At 39.6% G+C, this 26,493-nt stretch overlaps 1 protein-coding gene across 1 annotated transcript in view; it reads right to left on the bottom strand.

Annotated features, from left to right (window-relative positions):
• Snd1 (staphylococcal nuclease and tudor domain containing 1) overlaps nt 1-26,493 on the bottom strand; it is a 395,467-nt gene that overhangs the window by 217,705 nt on the left and 151,269 nt on the right. The window contains exon 12 of the mRNA XM_051175794.1: nt 3,855-3,955. Coding sequence (XP_051031751.1) covers nt 3,855-3,955 — 101 coding nt within the window. The remainder of the gene's footprint in view (nt 1-3,854; nt 3,956-26,493) is intronic.

The raw sequence follows: 26,493 nt of genomic DNA, 5'->3' as shown, positions 1-26,493 counted from the left end.
GGCTCTTGCCAACTCCACAGTGAAGTTAATCAAGAAAAAATTTTAATCTATTAGAGAATGGTGAACCCTGTTTGCATTGATTCCCTAGAGGGTAAGACACAAGGAACTGAATGAAGTCAGGGTGACAACCACAAGGGCCTGGGAGCTGCCTCCCTCACATCCATCAAGGGAAAATCCGAAGGGCTCCGCTGAGCCCTACTGAGAATACAGACAATTCACTCATTTTGCATGTGTGCTACATCTAAAAGTTTCCTTTGAAATAGCCCTTTGCAAGACACCATCTTATTCATCTGTCTCTCTTCTTGTTCCCCTGGAGTCACCAACTTCAAAGGATCTCTTCCATCAGGAGTCTGAACAGGAGAGCCAAGAGGTGTGGGGCAGGCTGTGTAGGCACGGAAGCCTGTAATGCAATCCAGTGTGAACAGAGAGTCATGAGGTTTAGGGTAGGCTGTGTAGGCAGGGAAGCCTGCAGTCCAGTGTGAACACAGAGTCGTGAGGTGTGGGGCAGGCTGTGTAAGTATGGAAGCCTGAAATCATTTGATGGATTTCTTCTACACTGCACACCAGTCTGATGAGTGGGCCTTCCAGAGAAGAAGTACTTGCTACTGACCACCCTTAACTCTTCCCTTAATATCCCATACAACCTGAGACCACAGCAAGTCCATGGCGGGTACTGGTGAGAGACACAGAGGGCCACTATCATAAACCTGGGCACCTCACTGAATTTGTTCAGTCATTTGCTTTGTTTCCAAGTCAGGTTTTTTTTTTCTGGTTTTTGTGCTTGTTATTTTAGTTATGTACTTCTTTAAATATCACATTAAGCAGTGAAATATAATCACACAAGCTTATGAAAACTCACATGTTTAAAAGCTAAACAGACAGGAATGACTTTAAAATGGCTGCAAAACAAGTGAGCCAGACAACTATAACAGGAAAAGCAAAGAAAAACTCAAAAACTATAAGGCTGTGCAATTTGTGTTTTTAAGCCTTCATTTCAGACAATAAGCTGTGCTGTTCAGTAGGATACCACGAAAGTGACCTGTGTGTGTTTCTCATGTACTGGAGATCTGAAAACATGGGCTCAGTGGGCACAGGTGCTGCTCGAGCCTGACAACCTGCTTGATCCCTAGCTATGTAGTAAAAAGAAGAGAACTGCCTCCTTCAAGGTGTCCTCTGGCCTGCACACAGGCACTGTGGAAAATTCATACCCTCCAACCCACATGCCTGTACAGACAAAAATAAGAAAATGTATGCTTAGGTAAAGCCTCTTTTCAACACAGTGCTTTTAAAGAATTAAGCATCAAGCCAAATAACAGGGACTTAATACAAATTATTTCTAAACATGAGTTAAATGTTTGAATTTCCTAATTAATAACTGAATTTTATACCACATTATTTTAGTTGTGAGTTTTTTGTTTGTTGTTTATTTTTAACTAAAGAAAATTCAGGGGTAAAAGGAGACACGTAAAAACAAGCCACTCCAGAGGGAACACAGAAAGCAAATTCTGGAGGTCCATCTGCAAGGGATAATCCTTTATCACCATGCTTACAGAACAAGTAAAGGAGGGGACTCTCAGTTACTGTCCTGATTAGACAGCCGGTGGAGGGATGGGAGAGGGTGACCTAAAAGCCTACCTGGACAAGCCTCGTGACCTGAGTTTATCCTCAGAACCCACAAGAGAAAGAGAATGAACTTCTGAAAGTTGTCCTCCGATGTCTACATGTGCCTGTATGTATACATACATATATGTACACCTACCCGCGCATGCTCGCATGCACACTGTAGCCATGCAGGGAATGAAACACGCAAGTACTACTAAGTATGCTTCCTAAATGGACCTGATTAGCATTACAGTTAACAAATCAGTCAACAAATTTCTTGTACAATCTGTCTGCTGACTACTGGAGCTGTGACAGGAATAGAGGAGACGACACTCGCTAATAATCTAGGGAATGACAGTTTCAACAATCACAGTAACCTTTAATGTCAAGACCATATCCAGTCTCTGCTTTCCAGATTAATCAAGTACAGAATATAAGAAACTCAAAGAATTCAATGATCAAAGAGTAGGTTGATAGAACTTCAAAACAGGCAAATCACTGGAATAGATAATTCTCAAAAGAAGGCATACAAATGACCATATAAGAATATAGTCACCATCAGTAGTGATCGGGAAAACAAAAAAATATAACCCAAGGACAATGAGATTATCATCTCTACCCAATCAGAATGGCCATGACCACAGCAGCAGCGGAGGCCGCAACTGCTGGGAGAAAGGGGACCTCTAGAACTATTCGTGGGCGTGTAAACAGCATAGCCATTATAGAAATACAAGGGCCATATTTCTCTGTCATTCCACCTAGTGAATCCACGTCTGGTGGACTATTAAATGAAAACAGGTTGAAGGAGGGATAAAATAAACTTGAACCTGGAGGTCTGAGTCACAGGGCATAGCCATAACTCTTTCCATGTGGAAATACATTAAAGTTGGCTGTGCCAGATTATCCTAAAAATTTAAGACTCCAAAAAAGCCAGTCCATGAATATGTGAGTTTAGGCAGTATAAATTTATTTTTAAATAAACTTTGGTGGTATGTAAGTGAGATAATCCACTCTGATGAAGTGTTAAACGTTGGTGGAGGCCATCTGCCAAAAATAAAGATGTACGTGTGTACAGACATAAAACTGTTTCCCTAGTAATTAGAGAGCTGGAGCAGCAATCTATGGAGGCGACTATTTTTTTTCCGTCACAATTTTAAAACAGGGGAATACTAACCTCCAGCATTTTCCAATACAGAACCATACACTCAGCTTGAAATAATTAATAAGAAATATTGTAAGACATATAGATAGAATAATTCCCAAAACATGGCCTAATTTTTCACATTTCAATATATCATCTGATCTGTAAGAAGCTGCCTCTGAAGGTAGGGATATCAACTGCCTATATTGAGATTGTCTCACAGAAATAAAACCTACAATTGCTGTGTGAACATTAGCAATATTAACAACCACAGGAGGGGGAACTGAATAAAAATAGTCCTTTCCATATGTAAAAGCAAGAATGAGCGGAAAGAAGGTTCTGCCCAATAGGAGAGCTCTAAAAGCCACATTATCCTTGTTGGGCTGTGGCTGTCCCTGAGATGCAGCTCTCGTACTGGGCTTCATTGTACACTCACTAAGACAATCCCAGTTCTGATGAAAGCCCCATTCATTCTTTGCTTTCCCTTAAAAGAAAAATACCAATTTGGTAAGAAACAACACTTAAGACTGTTAAGGAGAGAAGGAAACAATGACCATGCTGGTAGAGTGTATGTCAAGTAAGAACCGCTACCGGGACCTGATTGTTTTAATATTTATTGTGAGAGCATGGCCCAGCAGGCTTCCTCCCTTCCCTGTCAGATCCATCCCCTTTAGGATTCTGCTCATCAACCAGGCTACACAGAGACCTAAGGACTTTGGAACACAAAGAAAATATCCAGTTAGCCGCTCTCTCTGCCTTCTAAAACTCACCTTTCTAAACAAACATACAGAAGCTCTTAACTAATTTTGGATAGTACCTAGGGACAGCTAGATACTCAATAAATTGCATTATTAATAGTAATGTACTTCACAGGGCCAAGCTCACAGAGCCCAATAAATCTTAAACAATAACAATAATGGAAGTATATGATTAGCTAATGAGTGATTATAAATTACTTTGCAAATATAAAGTGCCACACAGGCACATAATTATAGTCCACAGGGTTAAGTGCACGCGGGAGCAAAGCATGGAGAAAGGGGGGCAAGACCTGACTGAACAGAGTATTCAGACTTAAAACCAAAGCCGAGTCTCTGCCAGTTAGAACACTCACATTCCTCCAATGGTAACAGTGGCACAGGTACGCTCCGAAAAGGCAGGCACCGTTTCTGTGGCTGGGCTGGCTGGTCTAATGTAGTCCACAGTCACATTGACCTGGAAATAAATAATCACGGGAGTTAGGTTTGGAAATCTGTAACAGCTCAATGGCAGACATGGGCATTAGCACAATCACCTCCGGTGGACTTTATGATCTAAGATTAAAAAACAACAACAAATAACAGTGGGGAAAAAAAAAGATCTATAAAAGACATATTGTATAAAGGGCAGAACCCAGGATCCACAAAAAGCTCTTGATGATCAATAGAGCAATTTAAAGACTGCTGTCAGATTCGAACAACTCAAAGATAACACATCAATGATGAGAAAACACTGGCAACGATACCCCACTCCAAAAGTCACTAGGTTACCTGCAATGAACTATTACCTGAGGACGGGGCTCAGTAATAAAGCACTTGAATACCATGCACAAGACTCTCTGTCCACTCTGCAGCATTGCAAAAGTACCTCTCCACCATATTAATGGGTAGACAAATTCCGTATTAGGAATAACACAAAGGAGTTCTCATTCTCCCATGCTGGGAATACAAAATGACATTGATACCAATTGTTGCGAGACAGGCCAGTAGTTTCTTAAACAACTAAGCATACATTCTATCCAGAAATATCTCCTTGAAGTTTAGTTGAGTTGAAGACTTGGCCACATAGAAATCTGTACAACGAAGTTAACGGCAGTTTTGTTCACAGCTGACAATAATTAGAGGCAACCATGATGACTTTCTACCGATTAACAGAAACTGGTAAATCCTGATGGTGGACTATTATTCACTACAGAAATGAGCTGTCATGTCATAAACAGACACAGCAGAATTTTGAATGCTTATTATTAAATGCAAGAGGCCCATCTGCCAAGGCCTCATACTGCAGGGTCCCAACTGTCCAACATTCTGGAAAAGGCAAAACTAGGAAGACAGCAAAAAAGATCAGTGGCAGCCAGGAAATGTGCTGGCAGAATTCAAGAGGCAAGGGAGATCTGAGGGCACTGGAACTACTCTGCCTGGTAGCACAAATATGGCACATGGCCTTATGTTTGTCAAAGCCCACAGAAAGTACAGTACCATACATGAACCCTGTGTGTGTGGAGCGATGATGACATACATGTCAGTGTTGGTTTGTCAGTGTCAGCAGGCCTCCCTCCCTCCCTCCCTCCCTCTCCCTGTCCTTTCCCTCTCCGGTTTGGGACACAGTGTGTAGGAAAGGGTGGGGACACAGAACGCCTATATATTCTGCTCATTTTTGATGTAAACCTAAAACAACTCTAAAAGAACAGTTTACTTTTAAAAACAAATTAAGAAAAACACTGATAACACAAAGAAGCCAAATGCCTGAACAAAAGGTCCAAAGAAATTCCACTTGACCAACAAGGGTGGCAGAATTCTTGAGCGACCACCAGATGTTATGGCAAAATACTTCTTAGACCATTTCTGCATCAAATACCTGTGTCTAAATATATGACTTGCCTCCTGAGAAAGACCGCATGTCATTTCAGTCTGCCCTAACTTCTCCTGGACCAAGTAAAGAGCTATCAAGAAGAACAAGATGGCAATCACAAGGGTGCTTAGATCTGATTTCACAGTGTGTAAATAGAAGTGGCACAGCTAACTAAGTCTAATAGCAACACAGTTGGAGTTAGGACGGTTGGGGGTGGGGGGGTGGGGACACAGGGAGAGGAGACCAGCAGAACCTTTAAGTTTTCAATGAACAAAGGACATGCATACAGATAGGAGCTGCAGGCATAAAATGAGAACCGTATACAATAAATAAATGTGGGCATACTGAACAATACTATTTCCTTATGAAATGGTTTAATATAAACATGTTTATGTGTCACAACCAATTATGTGGGAACCATTAGGAAACATTACAGGTCATAACGGTATGCTTGGTACGGGCCATAGCCAAGCTTTATGTATCTACACTAAAGACAAACCCTGACTCAAGCATAATGAAGCCATTTACTTCTGAGTCCAGAATGCACTTTCTAAGCACATCAATTCTCACCATCAGTCTAAAGAAAGCACACTGTACAGACACCAGGGTCAGCTATATTTCGACTCAGCACCATCCCAATCCTTCCACTTAGCCTGTTCTTAACAAATGTTTTAGAAACCAAACAAGGAAAGGCTCAGGAGATGTTTCAGTTGGTAAAGTGCTTCCCAAAAAACCATAAGGGTTTGAGTTCTATTCCTGTCATCCACCTAGAAAAACAGGCCAAAAGGACATGCATGTAAACTCAGCATCATGTGGGGTGGAGACAAAGGACCCTGGGGCTTGTGTTAGCCAGTCAAGCCCCAGGTTCAAAGAAGAACTCATTCAAAAGTAAGAACAGAGGAAGACATCTGATGATGACCTCTACCTAATTTCTAGAAACACAGACACATAACAAACATAAACACTCATATATACATTTGTCAAAAAACACATGAAAGAGGCAGATGTCTTCAAGTTTCAACTGTCAAATTATAAATGTGGAGACCACCAAATCATACTTTTAAATATGGGGAAAAAAACTCCCCCCCCCCAAAAAAAAAAACCCAAGAGCTAAGACAGGATACAAAAGAGCTGAGACTAGGTAATCTTTCCTTCAGATTACTTAAGTAAGGATGGCCTCTAAAACCAGGTATCTGCATTCAAATTTTGTAAATATGAGGAATGTATACAGATGGGAGATTAGCTCGCTTAGAGTTTTAATAGTTTCCCTACATACAGTTGACCTCAGTTAATATCAGACAAATTCAGGGCAAGGCATAGGAAGGCTGCCCACAGGGACCACATGGTGACTCAGACTCTAGGGAGAAGTCTCTAGCTAAGTTAGTTCACCTGGTAGCATCTAGAGAAGGCCTCCAGCACACCTGCAAGAGAGGCCAGGAAGTATCTGAAGCCATTCAAAAACCACATAGGAGGTCGAAATGTCAGCCAAGTATCAAAGGGCAGATAAACCATGGAATTAAAGTATCTGAAGGTCACAGAGGATCTGCAGCTCTCAAAACCCATCAAAAAAGTTTCTTTGTGCAGTGGATAACAATTAATGTAGCAACTTACAACTGACCCAATTACATATAATTATATGAAAAAATGACTGGGGTTACTTAGCTACAAATGGGAAATTTGTTTCCACTCTTTCCCCAAATCTCAGGGACCATCGTGGAAGAAGGGGCAGGGAGGACTAAAGGAAGCAGCATCTTCTGGACAGGACCCGACCACTGCACTCATGAGCTCACAGCAGCCGTGTGGTCTGCTCGAGACCTGCACAGTGGCATTGCAGCAGGGAATAGAAGGTTTCATCAGCCCTCCTCAACTGAGGAGCTATAGGCAGTTGATGGCTCCAGGGAAGGGAGAGTCCATTTTCTTTAAGGGTGTGGCTTCTGGTACACTAATCATAGTCCAGTGGATGGTCTACGCACAGAAGCATATGGACTGCAAACATGAGTTCATGAGTCTCCCAATTTAAGAGGATGAGGAGATGAAGCTGAGAAGTAGGGTGACAGAAATTTATCGAGGAGGAACTGGGAGATGAGGATGTAATTTAAATACACTGTATGAAATCTTCAAAGAATTAATAAAATAATGTTTAAAGACATGGAAACGACATAGCCCTGAATTATCAATAACCCATTCAACCAACCCATGACCCTAATTCCTACTAGCAGGAGGAAAGAAAAAAATTACCACCGCTTAAAAATAAATTAAGTGAATCTCAAAGTTAACTTGTACCTGCCAATGTCAAACTTCGTCCTCACCCACAGATCGAAGGAGGCAGCTATTAGCATAGAAATCTTACTGGGAACATTCCTTCTAGTTCAACAAGGTCTCAGGGGTTGTTGTGGTTATGGTGGAGTAATGACAACAATAGAGTGAACACCTATACTGCCGGGCAAGGTCAGCCTGAGGTGCTGGCCCCAGACTGCCTTCCAAGGGACCTCCATGGGGACACACCTGCCACACACACCCTTTAATCTTTAATAACCAAAGGATGTAACAACTACATTCATCTCTCAATTAATTATTTCCTATATCAAGAGAAAGAGAATTGCAAATGAGAAAGAGATTAAAGAGCTCTTCATGGAGGCAACATTATTAAAGAAAATCTCAGACACAAATGAGGCTCTGAGAATAGCCCTCAGCCAAGATACACACCTGCAGGCAACTATGACAAACCAGGAATTAAAGCCAATGTGTAATTAGCATTTATGTCCCTCTCCTGTGGATTCTCAGATCCGTTCCTCCACTTGGAGTTTTTCATCTCCAGATATTCATCACTGACTTGTCAATCATTCTGAAAAGCCGAAGTTTAAACAGGTTCAATTAAAAGGACTGAAAAATCTTAGAAATGTCTGTCTGAATAAATGCTGGCCTAAATTTTGGGTGTGTGGTAAGTTCGCATGAAGTGGCCTGAGTGAAAGAGAAGAATCTGATTAATATAAAGGCGTTCCTTCCTGTGTCAGCAAAGACCCCGATAATGATGACATGTGGATTGCCCATTCACTAAGGATCAGGCAGAAATAAAGACAATGGCAGGTGCTCCAGAAAACTTTGGTTGACATGTGAATCTCATCTTCACAAGGTGCCAAGAGCACCAAATTGGAGTTTCAGATTGCCATTTCACTAGAGTGGAAAAGACGGCCTGACCAAAACTGAGATATGACATCCTTTAGTTTTGTAATTTGCACCTTCCTTTTACACACCATGTCTCTTGTTCAGTGAAAGAACTGGCATGGGACTTGCACTTGAAGATATAGTAATAGTAAATAGTTGTTGCATGAATGAATGTATGTAATCAGGAAAATTTTCCAGCATAAACTTCTGGAAGGCACCTTTGAAATGAGAAGGTTGGGCATTTTAAGGACACTGCTTTATATAACAAGAACAATGATTTCAACTGTGGGTGTGGTGATAGAAGCCTGAGGAAGGAAAACATTTTAAAATTGTGATGAAACTCCAATGTTAACCAAAAAAAAAAAAAAAAAAAAAAACAACTACCATGAGAAAAAAAAGCAAGCAAAAAATACATTCTAGTATTTCTCATAAAATGTTTCTTGAATTCCTGAAAGAACACCAACCAGTCTACACAATACTTGGCCACTACACTGCAGAATCTCTTTTTAAAGCAATTTCGGGGAACCTTTGGAAGAACTCAGATGGTTTCCTAAGTCCACATTTCTCTTTCTTGTAAAGCCTAGAAGCAGTTAATATAATAAAATCACTTTGGCCCATACTTACACTCTAGCCTCTATGGACATTCTTCACATAAGAAGTGACTAGAACACATCAAATCCCCAAAGAACTTGATAGATGCTAATTTAATGAGGAAATGTGACCTACCTAAGCATTAAGGATGGGGTAAGGAGAAGAGCAATTGCATATCCACAACATTTCCAGGTCATGACTTAAGTTTACTTTTACTATAAATAAAGCTGTGATGTGAAACTATTTTGTATAACTACCACATGCTCCTAACTATTAGTATACACAGTAAATCATAAATTCACAGGAAGCTGCAAAACAATCCCCTGCCTTTAGAAATAAGGTCTGTTATGTGACTGTTCTCGTGGCAGAATTTGCAGGTGGTTATGGAAAGCTTCTATGAACCCCTGACACAGGAGACAGCATCATGGTCCCAAATCCAAGTCATGCCACCCAGCCAGAAACAAAAGTGAGTAAAACAAGAGCTTGAAAAGCCAGGTAAGAGCACAGCAGTTGGGCGGCCAGGTTTCATGCTGAGGTGGCTCCCAACAACCTTATAGAGCAGCTGTGTGGACTTAAAAGTGTCACTTAGTGTCTGCCTTGCTCTGCTTGGAAGAAAAGCATTGGTATGCATGAGACTTTAGAACAGGGCGTGACTCAGTAAGTTCCATGCAAGCATCACTTATTTTTAGATAAACAGGTACTGATTTTCTCAGAACGGTGCCTGGCACCGAGTAAGTGCTAAATAAGTATGTGTGAGATAAACAAACACACCTACACATAGATATGCATAAATAAGACACATGTTGACTCAAGTCATTAGATTTCTGAAATCATTAGACAGACAGACTCAATTAAATACACTTTTCTCCTTAAGGAGTCACAGCAAACAAGAATGTGTACCTCATACATATTCATCCCAACTTGGAGATAAGTAGTACTTATTTTAAAGAATGACACACTATTTAGTATTTATTTAAACGTTTTAAGAATTAATTTTGCAGGAACTAGTTATTGGATATTTTATTTACTAAAGATAATTGAAGCAGAATGTTGTGAACCATCTCAATTAGTAGGTTAACTGAAGACATTCTGTGCAGGATGCTTCTTGACTTATTAAATGAGGAAGACAATGATCATCAAAGAAAGACCAGGAATACATTTGGTTTAAACTATTTAAATTATGCATCCTTAATCCTTTCCTTGTTAAAAAGTACCTTATGTATCATTCTGAAAATAGTGATAGATACTTTTTAACAGCTTGAAACAGGTCAGTTACCCACTCATCTAGGAATGGAATACCTCAAAACATATAATTACATACAGATGGAGCTCCAGGACTCTAACAAGACGCTGTAAAACTTATCTGCTTCTAGTCAATATGTGAAAAGAACATGAGTAAAAACTGAAAGCCATCTTAATATTTTTTTAGTAGCAACATTGAATAATTAAAAGGAACCATATAAATTTAACCTTACTTATTTTTACAAAATGTACGAACTACCATCATACTAATAGTATGCTAATATTGACATTTTTGATATAGCTTTTAATATTTGATTTTTTAAAAAATGTACAGCACATCTCCATTGTAACCTCTGTCTAAGTACTCAGAGTTACATATAGCAATGACATGAGCCACTTGGTACTGTCTTCCTAGCCTATTTAAGACTTTTGTAATGTACGAAGATTTATTATTTGTTTGATTTATTATTTGTTGTGTGAGTTTATTGCAGGAAACTTCCTGAAGCCAGAGGAGGGCATCAGAACCCCTGTGCCTGGAGTTACAGGTAGTTGTGAACTGTCATGTGGGTCTTCTACAAGAGCAGTGAGTGATCTTAACCTCTGAGCCCTCTCTCCAGCCCCCTAGTAGAAGAGTCTTAATCTTGGTCCTCTGTTATAGGATCCTAGTTCTTAGTTCTAACTTTTTCTCTTTATTTTTACTTATAACTTTTACTATCTCCCATTTTTACATGTCCCTGTGAATAGTCTGAAAACAAGCATGGGGGAAAAATTAAAAATTGTTTATCCCCTGTTTTCACTTAAAAATAGTATCTGATTAGAACAGAAAAACGTAAGACGTACTTCTTCTGTAATTCTAAAAGCCAATTTTGGTGCCTGAATACATTTGAAGAAAGGAAGGAAGGAAGGAAGGAAGGAAGGAAGGAAGGAAGGGAGGGAGGGAGGGAGGGAGGGAGGGAGGGAGGAAGGGAGGGAGGGAGGGAGGGAGGAAGCCAGGGAGCAGGGGTTCTTCTACGCCTTTAAGTATAAAATATATGCTGCTCAAAAGCTTTGTTTGTGTGGGTTTTCTTCCCCTGTTTCTGGTTCTGTTTTCAGTGGAACTAAGAACCAAGCCAGGGCTTCACCATGCTAAGTAAGTGCCATTAAGCCACACCCTAGCTCTGCTCAGTGGTTTCATGAAGGTAATTTTCAATGGTGTTTGCTAATGACACAGCTGGATTTTTTTTTTTTTAATTAACACACAATTTCCCAACACAATTTTAGTTGTCTTTACCTTAAGATCTAAAGTTTGTACTAAGATAGGGGGTAACTGGATGGTAACCAATGCATATGTTAAAAAAAATGCTTTTATGTTAATGATGACACCTGTTGATTGCAGATATTAAAAAGAAAATGAGCAAAAGTTTCTAACTATTAAAGCTGAAATTTATTTGTTTCATCAGTCATTTGTGTGTACTGATGTCTCTTACAACAGCCTCTATACCCAGCGTTCATAAAAGCGTACATACTCTGTTGCTTCCTCTATACTGCAACAGATTCAAGGGCATGAGCCCCTGCTTCTGGGCTACCTCTGCAATTCAGCCTAGATGTAGTCTGAACTACTCCTTCCAAATCACTGTAATTAGGGGCTAAGGCTGGTTGTTTATTCTCGTGCGTTTATGTTGCATCTACAATGGCCCTCCCCACCTCCCCCACACAGATCTATTTTAAACACATTTCATTTTCGTCAATGGAGTGATAACCTATAGTGCTTACAAACCTTTAAAAGCACAGAGTCAACTTTCTGACTCGCTTTTCTGACCCTATCCTACCCCAAGAACACACATATCCCAACCTAGACATAAAAACAAAATATGGCTCTGAAAAATTGAAATTATTTTAATTACATTTGATGGGAATTTTAAAAATTTGATCACCATTTGAACATATCTCCTCTGATGCCAGCATTTTTTCTCATTAAACTTGACTTTTTTTTTTAATTATTTTAAAGGATCTTATCTATTTAAGTACATGGTGTTTTGTCTGCATGTATGTCTGTGTGAGGATGTCAGATCCCATACAACTGGGGTAATATGAAACAGTTGTGTGCTGCTATATGGATGCTGGGAATTGAACCCAGGTCCTCTTGAAGAATAAATAGCCAGTGATCTCAACTGCTGAGTCATCTCCCCAGCCTCTATCTGTTTCTTAGGTCTGTGTAATAGCACACAGATAATTAAGGAGTATAAATTGGTGCTTTTCCTAACATTTCACTATTTCATTATTATGTCACAGTCATAACTCATACACATAATACTTTTAATAGCAAACCACTTGTCTCTAAAGAAAAACTCAAAAAAAAAAAAAAAAAAAAAAAAAAAAAAAAAGGCACTGACCAAAACTATTCCCTGTGCTCCTTGGCACATTCTGGCTTATTCCTTATCACAACTAGAGCTTCTCATTGCTTTCCCTGAGGACAGAACATGAGTGTGGGATTTTTACCCCTCTTCTATACAGTGTCAATCAATGTCATCTGTGTCCAAAATGTCCAAGGTCATCAGCAGTCAGGGGAAATTAAATCACAAAGTCTAGAAGTCTCCCTGGAGGAGTTCCAGCCACATAAGCAGCACAAAAACATGGAAACACTTATGCCTTTGCCTTTGTGGAGAATACACACAATGTCACCCAGACTTTAAAACAGTAGCAGCAATAAAGTGAAGAGAAGATGCTGAGTGAGGGGTATGAAGAAAGGGGAGGTCTTAATGGCTTGTAAGAATTATTGGGAGGAGGACTAGGAGGGTGTATCATTACTAAGCAATGTGCCAAAGTAAAAGGTTATGTCACATCTGTTAATAAAGCCAGTCTATGAAGATTTGCAATGTCCTTCACTCACTGTGAATAAAACTTGGGAAACCTAGGCAATACATGAATAATGAAAGTATTCACCCAGCCAACAGAGACACTAGCATCCCATTGCTAGTGGGAGCAAGTATGGAAAAGCTACCCTCTATCCACACAGTAAGTACAGAACACTCACTCCCTTTTCTCCAGCATGCTCATGAGCTGGCACTGAGAAACCATTCTGACTAGGGATAATGCATTCAAGGAAGTTAACTAAAGGCCAATGTTAAAATGGTGAAGTGGCCTCACAGAGCTGTGTCGTGACCTTCGAGGAGAACTGTGGAGAAAGATGTAATCATTCTTTAGGATTTGTTTGGAACAAAATACAGCCCAATAAAAGATCACTTTGTATTAATAGATCACTTTGTATCTTAATTATTCTTAGTTTTATGGCTAAGTAAACATTTCAAAATAATTGACCTTTCTGGGAACCAAACCCAGGGCTCTAAGAATACTAAGTACTACTCTACCACTGAACTACATTAATTCACTCTAGGAATTTCCTTGTAGAGGCAAATGAACTTTCCAATCCCCCAGCCCTCATTATTCTATCCTTAAGTTACCAGGTACCTAAGTAGAAACATTGCTTAGGTTCTTCAAAAGCCAGTCTCACCATCTGATCCATCAATTCACTCTTGGGTATACATTTTTCAAAATGTAAGACAGGGTCTTAACAAAAAATCTGAATGCCCATGTTTGCAGCAAAAATTAGTCACAGTAGCCAAAACATGGAAACAAGAAATGCCCACGAATGGATGAATTTATGAACCAAATGTGGCACATGAGAATTCAGGCTCAAGGGAAGGAAACTCTCGACATGTTACAACACAGAGGCATTATGAAGGCTTCGTGGTAAATAAAACCAAATGTCACACAGAAGATACACAAAAAAGGACAATGAATGTCACCATTTAAGTGAGGTGCCAAAAGCACTTAAATTCAAAAAGGCATAAAGGAAAATGATGCTTGGAGGGGCTGGAGGGAGGGACATTTAATGAGTAGTTTCAGTTTCCCAACATGAGGAAATTCTGGAAATGGAAGAGGGTCAGCAGGGCACAACACTGTAAGGCACACTAAAATTTATTCTGAAGATGAAGACTAGGATGTATATTTTTAACACCACTAGACCCAACCAGCCATGGGTCAGCAAACTGTAGTAGCAGCTAAGCTACCAAAGGCCAGGCAAATCTAAGCTTAAGTCTCACAAACTCCTGAATTTCTAAATTGCAACAAGGGTGCAGTTCTACCACATTCCCAGGGAAAGAGGTGGCTCTCAGAGGCAACTGATAATTAGAGATTATGTTTAATAACTTCAATAAACACAGATGAAAGGTGCTACTTAAAAAGACAGCACCATCCACTTTTCACGGGCTATAAAACTGCCTGTCTATTTTCTCACTTTCTGAAAAGAGTCAACCCCTTCCTGAACACTCTGCACAATGAGGTTCAGAGGAGTCCACCCAAATAAATCATTATTTCCATGAGGCACCAGGAGAACAGGGTAAGTAACTCTGGCTAAATAGATTAATCTTTTGATGGTGTATACCCTGATATATTTCCTCAGTGAAAAATAGCCTCTCCCCCACCTCCAGAGATCTGTCATTTGTAGATCATTATTTTGAGAATTTTCTGGCATTGTATTATAATTTCCTTACTTCCATCTACTTATTCAGTCACTGGATTTAGTAATTTCTATTTGTGCTTTGGCCTAACAAGCTTATATTTTCATATAAGTCTAAGTGATATTTTCCACTGCTATCAGCAAAATTATATCTTTGGAGGGCCTGCTAGCAAGTCTGGTAACATTCAACATGGGGTGCCCTTTGGCTGAGCAACTCAACTTCTGAAAACTCATTCTACCAAAGATGCTGGTGAATCACGATGTGGCTTAACATAAACGTGAAATACAAGCAGAGCCCAAGCAATCCAACTTGGCAGAGCCACAGGCTGTCTTCTTACCGATGTATTACCAGCACTTCAATAAAATGATGAAGCTGCCAAAAGCAAGGGGGGTCTATACAATCTGTGATGAGAGAATGTTCAGATAAAAATGTCACCACTCAATGATACAGAAATGATTCCATCTGGTGGAACACACATAAGAGATGCATACGCTCTGGGGGAGCAAAACTGACATGCATAGGGTCTGAGCGAGCATACAGAAGAGTTTGTTTCTTCAGTTGCAATTAGTGGAATTTTTTACCCCCCTGTTGGAAGTAAAATGAAAACTTTTAATGAGAAAAGAAGATTAAAGTTTGTGAACATTAATGGTAGGATAACTTGAAATACATGTGTAACAAAAAAGTATCTACCTTACGAAGCAAAACCATTAGCAACCTGCTCACAACCAGTATGTACTCCACAACCACAATTCCCACATTGAGGCCATGGTCACTGCGCAGTAGCAGTTGCCAGCTAGCAAGAATTACTCAGGACAGGCTAAGCAGTTAGAAGGACATGATCAGGAGGACTTCCGGGTGCCCAGTGGTGCACTGTTGCTGTGGCAGGTGGGCATCACTGTCTGCAAATGAACTGCCAATCTCACTGTGAGCTGATAATGACCCTGCCGCCACCACCTGCCTGCCATATGTTTTCCCTACTTGTCACGTAACAAGGAACTGCATTTTGGCATGCGGATCACTGACAGTTTGCTACGACTGTTGATGACTGCAGCCCTTCACAGAGTTAGAGGGGTGTAAGTGGGCTAGAAGGCACGGCTGGCCCCACGGACCATTCACAATGACAACATTCTGGGACAGTTGCTCGTCCTCTAGTGCTAAAGATTGAGAGTTCTATCTAGGGTTGGAGGGCCCTGCCCCATCTCTACACTGCCCAGTGATGCCACTCCCCACTAGAAGAGAAAAAAGCTCACTTTCCCACCACAAACCACACATCTTCTGTCTCCTTAAATTATCATAATACAGACAAGGAGGACAGGAATCATGCCAAAGGGGCTTCTTTGTTTACTGTGATACAATACAGAAGTAAGCATAGGGCGAGGCATGACGAGTCATAAAATGCAAGCTGATAGAATACTGCTCCAGCAAAGGACATAATTTGGCAAGATATTATTACAATAGGGAAAATGTGGTTGTAAACCAGTAAGCTGGCCCAAAATGTGATCCTCTAATTAGAAAACTAACTTCACTGTACACAATAGAGAGACACAAAGTTTATTACTCTCCTGAACCAACAAAATAGTAAGCATGTCCTAAAAAGAGGTTTTTAGTAGAGTTTAGGTGACAGACAGTGACACATAAGAGATTACTGGAACTGGCTATGCATGCTACCAAAGCACTTTTATGTCTACTGATAAGAGTGAAAAGAACATATTCTATGGATTTGGACATCACTGATTCTAAATGAGGAGATTACCCACATTTAACTGCTTGCTTATACTTTTTCTTACCATTGGAAAACACACTGAATAAAATGCCAGCTAGCATTAACACCAAATGCTTCTTTAGTAACAGGCAGATTTACCTTTTAATTTAAATAAGGTTCTCAACCTTTTAGTAACATATAAGTCACCATTTTTAATTCCTAAGTATGGGGCCGGAGAGATGGTTCAGCAATTAAGAACACTGGCTGTTCTTCCAGAGAACCTGGGTTCGATTCCCAGCACCCAAATGGCAGCTCACAACTGTCTCAAACTCCAGGGTTCAATACCCTCATCACACACAGATACATACAGACAAACAACAATGAACGAACACGAACACACACACACACACACACAATTTAAAAATCCTAAGTATATTCATGATACTTTACCACCATGGCCATTATCTAATTCTAATACACATTCAACAAACCAGAAAGCAGCCCTGTGTACATTAAGCAACCACTCTCCAATGGCAGCTTCCCCTAGCCCTTGACAATCAATCTAGTTATTGTCCCGATGGATTTCACTGTTCTGAACATCTCACAATAAAACCACAGACTTTGAAGTCTTCTGCTTTTTTTTTTAAATCAGACACTATTTACAAGGTTTTGTCACCCTGTAGTGTGTAGTAAGGCTTCAGTCCTTTCCTAAGTTAGACAGCATGCTGTGCATACTTCTGCAATTGCACCACTAAGGAAAAGTACACTCAACCCAGTACTTAGCTGTGGATCTCTGCATCTGCTTCCATTAGTCCTGAATGTAGGCTCTATGATGACAATCAAGGAAGTAGCCAATCTGATTACAGAGGAAGGCTAGCTCAGGCACCCTCTCCACTATTGCTTAGAGTCTTAGCTGAGGTCTTCCTTGTAGATTCCTGGGAATTTCCCTAGTGCCAGGTCTCTCCACAACCCCATAATGGCGCCCTCTATGAAGGTGTGTGTCTCTTTCCTTTTGAGGTTGGAATGATAATATAAGCAAAAGATCAAGACCATGATAGGGAAACCCACAGAACATTGGCTCCGGACTGACAGCGGGGGAACCTGCATAGGACTGAACTAGGCCCTCTGAATGTGGGTGACACCTGTGTTGCTTGGGCAGTTTATGAGGTCACTGGCAGTGGGACCATAATTTATCCCTAGTGCATGAACGGGCTTTTTGGAGCACATCGCCTATGGAGGGATACCTTGCTCAGCCTAAATGCAGGGGATTGGACCTTGGTCCTGCCTCAATGTGATGTGACTTTGTTGACTCCCTAAGGAAGGCCTTATCCAATCCCGGGAATGGATGGGGCAGGGGTGGGGAGGAAGGAGGTAGAGTGGGAGGGAGAGAGGTGAGACTGGGATTGGTTTGTAAAATGAGAACAGATAGGAAGGAAGAAAGGAAGGAAGGAAGGAAGGAAGGAGGGAGGGAGGGAGGGAGGGAGGAAGGGAGGGAGGGAGGGAAGGAAGGAAAGAAGGAGGTAAGGAAGGAAAGATGGAAGGAAGGAAGGAGGGAAGGAAGGAAGGATGGAAGGAAGGAGGGACGGACGGAAGGAAGGAAGATGCTCAGAACCCCTTCACTAGTAAGATGCAGGACAGCAGTGTTTTAAACACTCTAAGGGGATGTACTAGGGATCAGTGAGAGCAATTGGCATATATGAAAGAGCTACCTGTAACAAACAACAAGAAAGAACTAAGCCATCAGAGTCGAGACATGCAAATACTGTATCCTCCTAATTTGCCAACTTTATATAACCTAGACTAATTCCATTGAAGTGGGGCGGGGGCACTGAATAGCACTCTCTAAATCAGTGGTTCCTAACCTGTAGGTCTTGGGGTCACATGTCAGACACCCTTCATATCAGATATTTACATTACAAATCATAACAGCAGCAAAATTACAGTTACAGGGTAGAAACAAAAACAATTTTATGGTTGGGGCCATCACCACAGCATGAGGACCTGTGTTCAGAGGCCTCAGCTCTAGGAAGGTTGAGACCCACTGCACTAAGTAACATCAATCATTTCAGAAGGGAAACCTCCCGCACAACGGTTATTTGTGTAACATAACCTAGACAGACATTGTACATAGTATGCAACTTCACGTGGGCAACATACAGAAAGTGTCAAAGACAGCACTCACAGACTTCTGCCTTACTCTGTACACTCACACTGAACCAATGGGATCGGGTTTCAGGGACTCGTTTTCAGTCTTGGTCTTCTAGAAACACCCCTTGTATACAGCACAAGGGATTACACCCAGAACTGCCGTCTGAGGCCATCTTTAGTCAACTTGATTCCTCTTCTGCCCTTTCTGCTAAGAGTTCACAGTGGGAAAACTACCACAGTAGTCACGGGATAAAGAGAAATGGCCCACAAATCAATTTAATAGGTTTACATGGGAAAGAATTTTAATTCTCCTAAACGCTGCTAAAGATAGAAAAATGGCTCATTGGGAAAAAGCACTGGTTGTTCTACTAGAGGACCCAGGTGATTCCCAGAACCACATGGTAGATCACAAGCATCTGTAATTCCAGAACCAGGGAACCTGATGATCTCTTTTCTGGCATCTATGGATACTAGAACACACACAGTACAGATATACACATAGACAAAACACCCATACACATAAAATAAACAATTTCTGAAGCTCTTAGTTTAGTGTGTACGTGCAAGACAGTATAGAAGGAAGTTATTTTTCTACCATGTGGGCCATGGCTTAACAGCAAGCACCTTTTCCTTCTGAGTCATCTTGCCGGCTCTATTCTTGTGAGAGTACAAAAGCCTCTGTCAGAAGTCTTTGTATTTTAGCCTAGGAGCTATGTTAATATCTTTTAATGAGGAAGTTTTGAGCTATACACTTAACATTCTGGTGTCAAAACATCAAATAGAAGGCTAAGGGTGGTATTATTTTTTTAGACTTATTTATTTTATACATATGAGTGTTTTCCCTGTAGGTATTATGTTTGTATGACAAGCCAGAAGAGGGTCTTGGCTCCCCAGGTTGTGATTAATCATGTGCATGCAGGGAACTGAACCAAGTCCTCTGCAAGAGCAACAAGTGTTCTTATCTATCTTTCCAGGCACCTAATAATGGCATTCCACTAGACTCTACCACTACAGCATTAGCACAGAATCTCAGGCCACACTATGGGAAAGAAGAACAAAGCCAAAGTTCCAGCAGCTACAGAGAGCAGCAAGGAAATGCCCAATCAACAGGAGAAAGCATTTCAACGTAACAACCAAGACCACACAAAAGTAATAATGTCCCAAGAAATCAGCAAGTATGGTTTCCAATTGCACACAGGAGCTTACCGCAATCACTGCCCAAGACCTTCATGTAAAACAACATGAGGTATACCTAAAGCCCAGACAATTAAAACATACAATTTAGTACAAGGAGATTCAGGAAACAGGAGAAAAATGTGCTGTTAGAAAAAGAACAAGAAAAATGGTAACTCAATATATTTACTAAGGAATGAAACAGAACAGTTAAGTAAATAAAAATTTTAAATGATTGGATTTTAGATTAACTATCTGCTAAAATAGACAAAAGAAGACTTACATACTGTCTCTTAGTTTTCGTCATGAAAGACAAACCAATATGCATAGGCACAGTTAGACTGAATAAAAATTATGTAGTTACAAATAGAATCTGCATGAGAGATCACAGATGGCAGGAGGACATAAATTGAAATGTTGCATCAAATCTAATAAAATGAATATTATTTAGTGACATCAGCTATAATTAATATGAATATGAAATTTAATAATGAGAACTCTGAAGCAAAAAGGTCTAGAAAAATATCTTATGGTCAAAGGAACTATAGGCTTGTTTGGGCAGTATAACTTGGAACAAAGGAAAGCTAGAGGTATCAACTAGCATTTGTTTAATAACGCCCAAAACAGAAAAAGCAAAGAGCCATACAGAATAATTCTACAATGTAAGATACGATGGATCTGTTAAATAGGGACCTTATGCTACTTTTTGCTTTATTGTTATGCATTGGGTGAAATTTCTTTAGCTACTTAAAGATAATTGGACTGGAAAATAATAGGAAGCCACATTAATAATAGCAATAAAAACAGTGATAGCTATTAATGACTTGGAAAGACTTGGGTATGATGTAAACAGGGTCTTCTGCAATACAAGAGATATAAAAAACTGAAATGACAAAGTCTAAAAATATGAACAAAACAAAATACCTGTATGGTAAAGAACATAAGATGATTAATGTTCAATTATATGAAAATTTCACTAGTGTTTATTCCAACTCTTAATTTGTTAACTGCACTTTTAAGGAATAAACATATATGGATGTTCTATTTTAAATGGGAAGGAAAGCGATCACGGTTATTACCTAAAGAAAGTTCACACTCCTATAGGGGGGAAATGGATCCAGGAAAGCTTGTGACATCTCCAAATAGAAACATCTATTAAATAAAAAGTCATGACTAGATCCTTACACATCAGAATAAATCAAATCTGAATTATGAAAATAAGAACTTCTAATAGGAGAAAGATATTAATACTATTTCAGTAACTCAAGCCCTTTTTTTTTTGGGTCTGGATGGAATTACAGTCTAGGAAGGTGGCCCAAAGTCCTTCCAAGTTTGAATCACTGTAGACACTATCCTGATGATGAATGGAAACAGGGTCTGCAGTCATGGGACACTGGTGGAGTGCTTGCCTCATAAATCTGAAACCTCAGATTCAATCCCTACACCCGACCAATAAACCAACAAAAGCCGTAACCAACTCTAGATTTCTCTCACTTAGCAACCTACAGCTGTATCTCTTGCCCACAGAAAAGCAATTCAAACTTTAAATTATCTCATTAAAATAAAAGGGAATATTCTGTTGCTATGCTGTTTTTAAATACTGAAGACTAAGAAATTAAGCATAAAATAGGTCAAATAAATTTAAGATAAAAATGAATAAAACTGAAGTTTAGAATGAGGGAACAAAAATCCTAGGAATCATTAAAGTTTGAATTTCATGAGAGATAAAATACATAGGATTGAATGGAGAAAAAGAAAAATGCCTGTGCCCTTCTACTTTCCCCTTAAACATCCCAGCTCTACAAATCTGTGTGACTTTGTATTATTTGATGAACATAGATGACTCTGGTATATAATATGACCTATATGTTAAAATTTAAAATAAAATCAGACAAAATTCAATAAAGATGAACATAACTGGTTAACAAATTATATAGTCAGAATAAAATGACAAAGCCAATAAATATTTAATATTTCATTTAAGTATGTAGGAAAACATACATTTTATTTTAAACTAAAAGGTCATAGAAATTGACTCATATACAAGTCAATGTAAATAGCCCAAAATATGGTTATTTGAAGTACACAGACTTTTTTTTCCCCCTCTTACCCTTTCCAACTATAGCTTATGTACTGTTGACAGCTGGGAGACTAAATGATATGGCTGTAATTCTGCAAAATGCTTGCACTCAACATGTCAATTTTATTTAGTGCATTTAAGTTCCTATTTTCTTATTTTCTGCCTGAAAAACTGTGGTTATATATAACATTTCAAAAAAAAAAAAATTGACCCAAATTTGGCAAATATACTACATGCGACCTAAGTCAATATTATTTACAATGTATGATCAAGATGTTTGCAAAGCCTCCCACAGTCAAAAACTAAGACAGAACTACCAAAAATGATAACCCCACTACCCATCAATTGTCTTCTAAAGCAGCTTTAAAAGATGTATGGGCGATGGGTGGTGGGAGGTGGGGGTGGTGAGGTACATGGAACTGGTTCACTCAGTAAAATATACACTAGCATACACAAGGAGCACATCAAAACCCAGAATCCACATAAACAGCAACAGAATCAGGCATGTTGGAATATACTTTAAGTCCTGGCATTGAAGAGGCAAAGACAGGCAGATCCCTGGAGCCTATTGGCTACCCAATTTAGCCTAACCTGTGAGCCCCAGATCCTGGTGAGAGCCCACCACAAATAACAAGGTGGACTTGCTACTGAGGCATGACATCCAAATGACCTCGGTCCTTCACACACTTATAGTCATGTGCATATGCGTGAAAATGGAAGGAAAGAATGAATATGCACGGAGAAACTTGTTTGTGTGTAATCTGCAAAGAAATTATATTTTAGCATCCAGAATATTACCTTTAGCAAAGAGAGTGATAAGAAGGAAACATAAAATGTTTAGTGGAATGAAACTGTATACATCTGAATTTAATTATGGGTATAATGTCAAATTGAATCTTAAACCTAAATTGGTTTAGTCTTCAAAGAAAAAAGCTTTTGGATTCGGCTCGCTACAAGGAACCCTTCAGAGCTGGTGTTAAACCCGGGCTCTTTCTCCAGTGAACTAGGAGAGAAAGATTTCAGCTACATTATGGAATTTAACTTAGATTCATACAAAACAAAATTTAAATACTTTCTTGAAAATGAAACATTAACTGGCTGTCTATAAAGAATTGGGGAGAAAAAATAACTTTTCTGAAATGGCAGATAATTTTTTCTGAGATAAATAAAATGACACTACTGCTTAAAAATGTGTTAGAACTGGACATTTTATTTCATTAAGGATTTTGGCAAATACACACTATCTTAAAAGTGATTCTACTTAAAGGTAACACCATGGGGAAAAGAGATTATAGTAATACAGCACATTTATTACTAACCAGTATGCCTTAAACAGACACATACATTTTTTTTTAAAAAGCAGCGTTTCTACTCCATTTTAATTTTCAACCTATTCCCAATTTAATACCAGAGTCGATTCTTCACGGCTTAACTGTTGACTAGAGTCATCACACGGTAATATGAACCATAACAAATTTCTCATTCAAAGCATCAAGATACGTCTAAGGAAAATATGCTGCCTGTGTGATCAGAAGTAATTGACTTCATAATATTACTTCAAATGTAGTCAATACCTGAATTCATCAATGACAGCTCAATTAGCAGTGCTGCTTCTAAAAGCAGATGTGTGGGAGAGAGGGATTTGGGGTGTGTGTGTGTGGGGGGGTGCTCTTTAGAAATGCTGGATCCACTCAGGGAGCTAAGAGGAAGGGCATATAGCATCCATCCCTCACTGATGACTAGATGGTTAAGTTCAGTATATGGGAAACCCTTAATTTTGAGTTTACAGCTTTTTCACAGACATTCGGTGTACAAAGACAACTGGGAGGAGTATATTTTGCCCTTTCTTCAGCTAAAGCCCTCAGATGTCCTGCCAGTTCCCATGGTACTCTCTCAAGATGTAAACTCAGGAAAGAAGGATGTTAAAGTTCTCTCCCACTACTCTACCTACTCCAGTCACTCAAGGACCCAGGAAAGCCCACTCAGGGCTCCTGGGCAACAAAAACCTTCCTGAAGGACAAATAGCCAACTTCAATGTTGCATTATAGGTCATCTTCCTCATAAGTACTCAATGCATCCTTCTCTCTCCATTGCTCCGTTTGACTTGTACACACCCTGCTCATTCTGCCTTATCAGGACATAAAATAGAACAAGCTCATTTAATTTGTCACATTATATACTGTTCTCTGTTCTTAATTTTCCTAAGCCCTGACTCAGCAGTTTGCTGATATCGATCGAGCAGCTGAGATATGCCAAGCAGCACACTAAGTGCTTAACATATATTATGTCATTTAAGGCTCATGACAACCCAGGTTAGATAACACGGCCCCAAGGATTCAAACTCTTGTCCAGGTGGTTCAAAGCCCACCCACTAAACCACTACAAACAGCCAGCAACAGGATATTGATTAAACATTCACTTGGTATTAAATGATAAAAGTACCTCATGTAGAAGACTACTTAACGACACAGGGAAATCATCATGTTGAGGGCTACAAAGCACTAAGTACCACGTAATTACCAGCTAAAATGAAAATTATGCTAATAGCCACATGCATAAAGAAGACTGGACTGATATACACTCAAGTGTTAGCAGATGTTACCCCTGGGAGGCCAGCTTTTCCTTTATCCTTTTCTCTTGTTTTAATAAAACACAACAAACAAGTGTTGTTTTGTGATGGATGAAGAGGGATGTAAGTGAAAAAACAGAATACAATATCATAAGCAAGGATGAAGTGGACAACGTTACCAATGTTAGTAGAATTTATAATTGCATTTTCAAGTAGGAAAATTATGCCCATAGAGAAAATTAGGCTGGATTTTTACAGGACAGCAGCAAGCCTTTCCCAAATTATGAAGATCAAATAGGCTAACATTTTATGTCTATATGTACAGAGAACTGAAACCCAAATGCAAAGATACTGTCCTTGGAAATATGGTCCCCACATTTAACTACATTTATGGTGCTATCAAATGAACAAAATGCAGGAACTTGGCTCAACCTCCCACAAACATGCTTATCTATGGAGGCCTATAGGATGCCAAGGGAGATGCTCAAAGAAATGACAACAGTAGCTGCTTCTGGGGACATGTGCCAGACTAGAGAAGGCCCAAGACACACACTAGAGTGTGTAAGGCCTTTCTCTGAACTCTTTACTACTACTTGAATTTTGAAGTAAATACTACTCAAAATAATTATAAAAAGACAACACAAGAAGCACAATATTTTTTAAAGATTTATTTAGTTTATGCATATGGTATTCTATCTGCATGTACACCTTTATGCCAGAAGAGGGCATCAGATTCCATTATACATGGTTCTGAGTCACCATGTGGGTGCTGGGAATTGAACTCAGGACCTCTGGAAGTGCAGCCAGTGCTCTTAACCACTGAGCCATCTCTCCAGCCCCAAGAAGAAAATATTAAGACTTTTCTAGTTAAAAGAGAAAAAAAAATTTAAAGTGCATGTTAAATAATTTAAAACTCTAGTGTTTTATTTAATTGTGTGTGGGGGGGGGAGGTAATCCCATCTCCATACTGGCCTTCTTGCCAATGACTTCAGGGTGACTGTTTCAAGTAAATAATACAACAAAGTCCACTGACTTGTCGTAACTTGAGTTTGAAATTATTTAGGAACTACTTCATGTACTTTCTACCTATCCATTCCTCCTGCATGTCTTTTTAAAATGTAATGAACAATCCATATTATAGAAACAACATTCAAAAATTCACTTTCTGCCTGTTTAAAAAATCAAATATTTATAAAAAGTCTTAACAGGAAAGTGTATTGGGTTGACTATCAAAAACATCCTATCAGTGTAAAATAACAAAAAACAAAAAAAAAACAAAAACAAAACAAAACAAAACAAAAAAAACAAACCATCTTTGCAAGGAGAAGATGAACACAGGGAGCCTGAGAAAGGCAACGTGCCCTTTTAGACAAGAAAGTGCCGGCCTTGTACAGGGATGAGGATACACAGCCAAGAAAGGACCCATCCCAGCCAGACAAGAACTGCAGCATTGTGGGTCATAAAGAGAAATCTTCCACATAGAATCTGAAGCAATTTATGTCCAAGCGCCCATCTTGGTTTTTGTGCTTGAGACAGTAACAAAGTGATACATTATCATAGTACACACAAGGTCACCCGAGCTCCATGTGGCCAACCAGAAGCCCTCATGGAGGAGAAGGCAAACTAAAAGGATGACTGACACAACTACTCCCTGTTCATATTTCCTCTCTTCTATAAGAGTAGTGAATGTCCATTGAGGCAGAATTTTAAAGATACCACAGTATTATCCACCTAGCCTATAAAATTCCACAGGCCTCAAGCCTAAACAGAAACTGGAACCAGAAGGAAAACTAAGAGGAATTTGGAGAGAGCCTACAGCTTAGTCAACTTTGGTAGAAAACCAAGCTTCAAGAAACAAGGAAGGGGGGGGGGGGGAGATTTAGCAAATCACTTTTTCTTCTTAAGGCCAGGAAGGTCCCAGGGGTCCATTAGAGTAGCCCAGCCAGGCATTAAGGCAGTCAGCGTAGACACACT

This window comes from Phodopus roborovskii, unplaced genomic scaffold (genome assembly GCF_943737965.1).
Source record: "Phodopus roborovskii unplaced genomic scaffold, PHOROB, whole genome shotgun sequence".
NCBI classification, from domain to species: Eukaryota; Metazoa; Chordata; class Mammalia; order Rodentia; family Cricetidae; genus Phodopus; species Phodopus roborovskii.
This window is presented reverse-complemented; position numbering and strand designations above follow the sequence as displayed.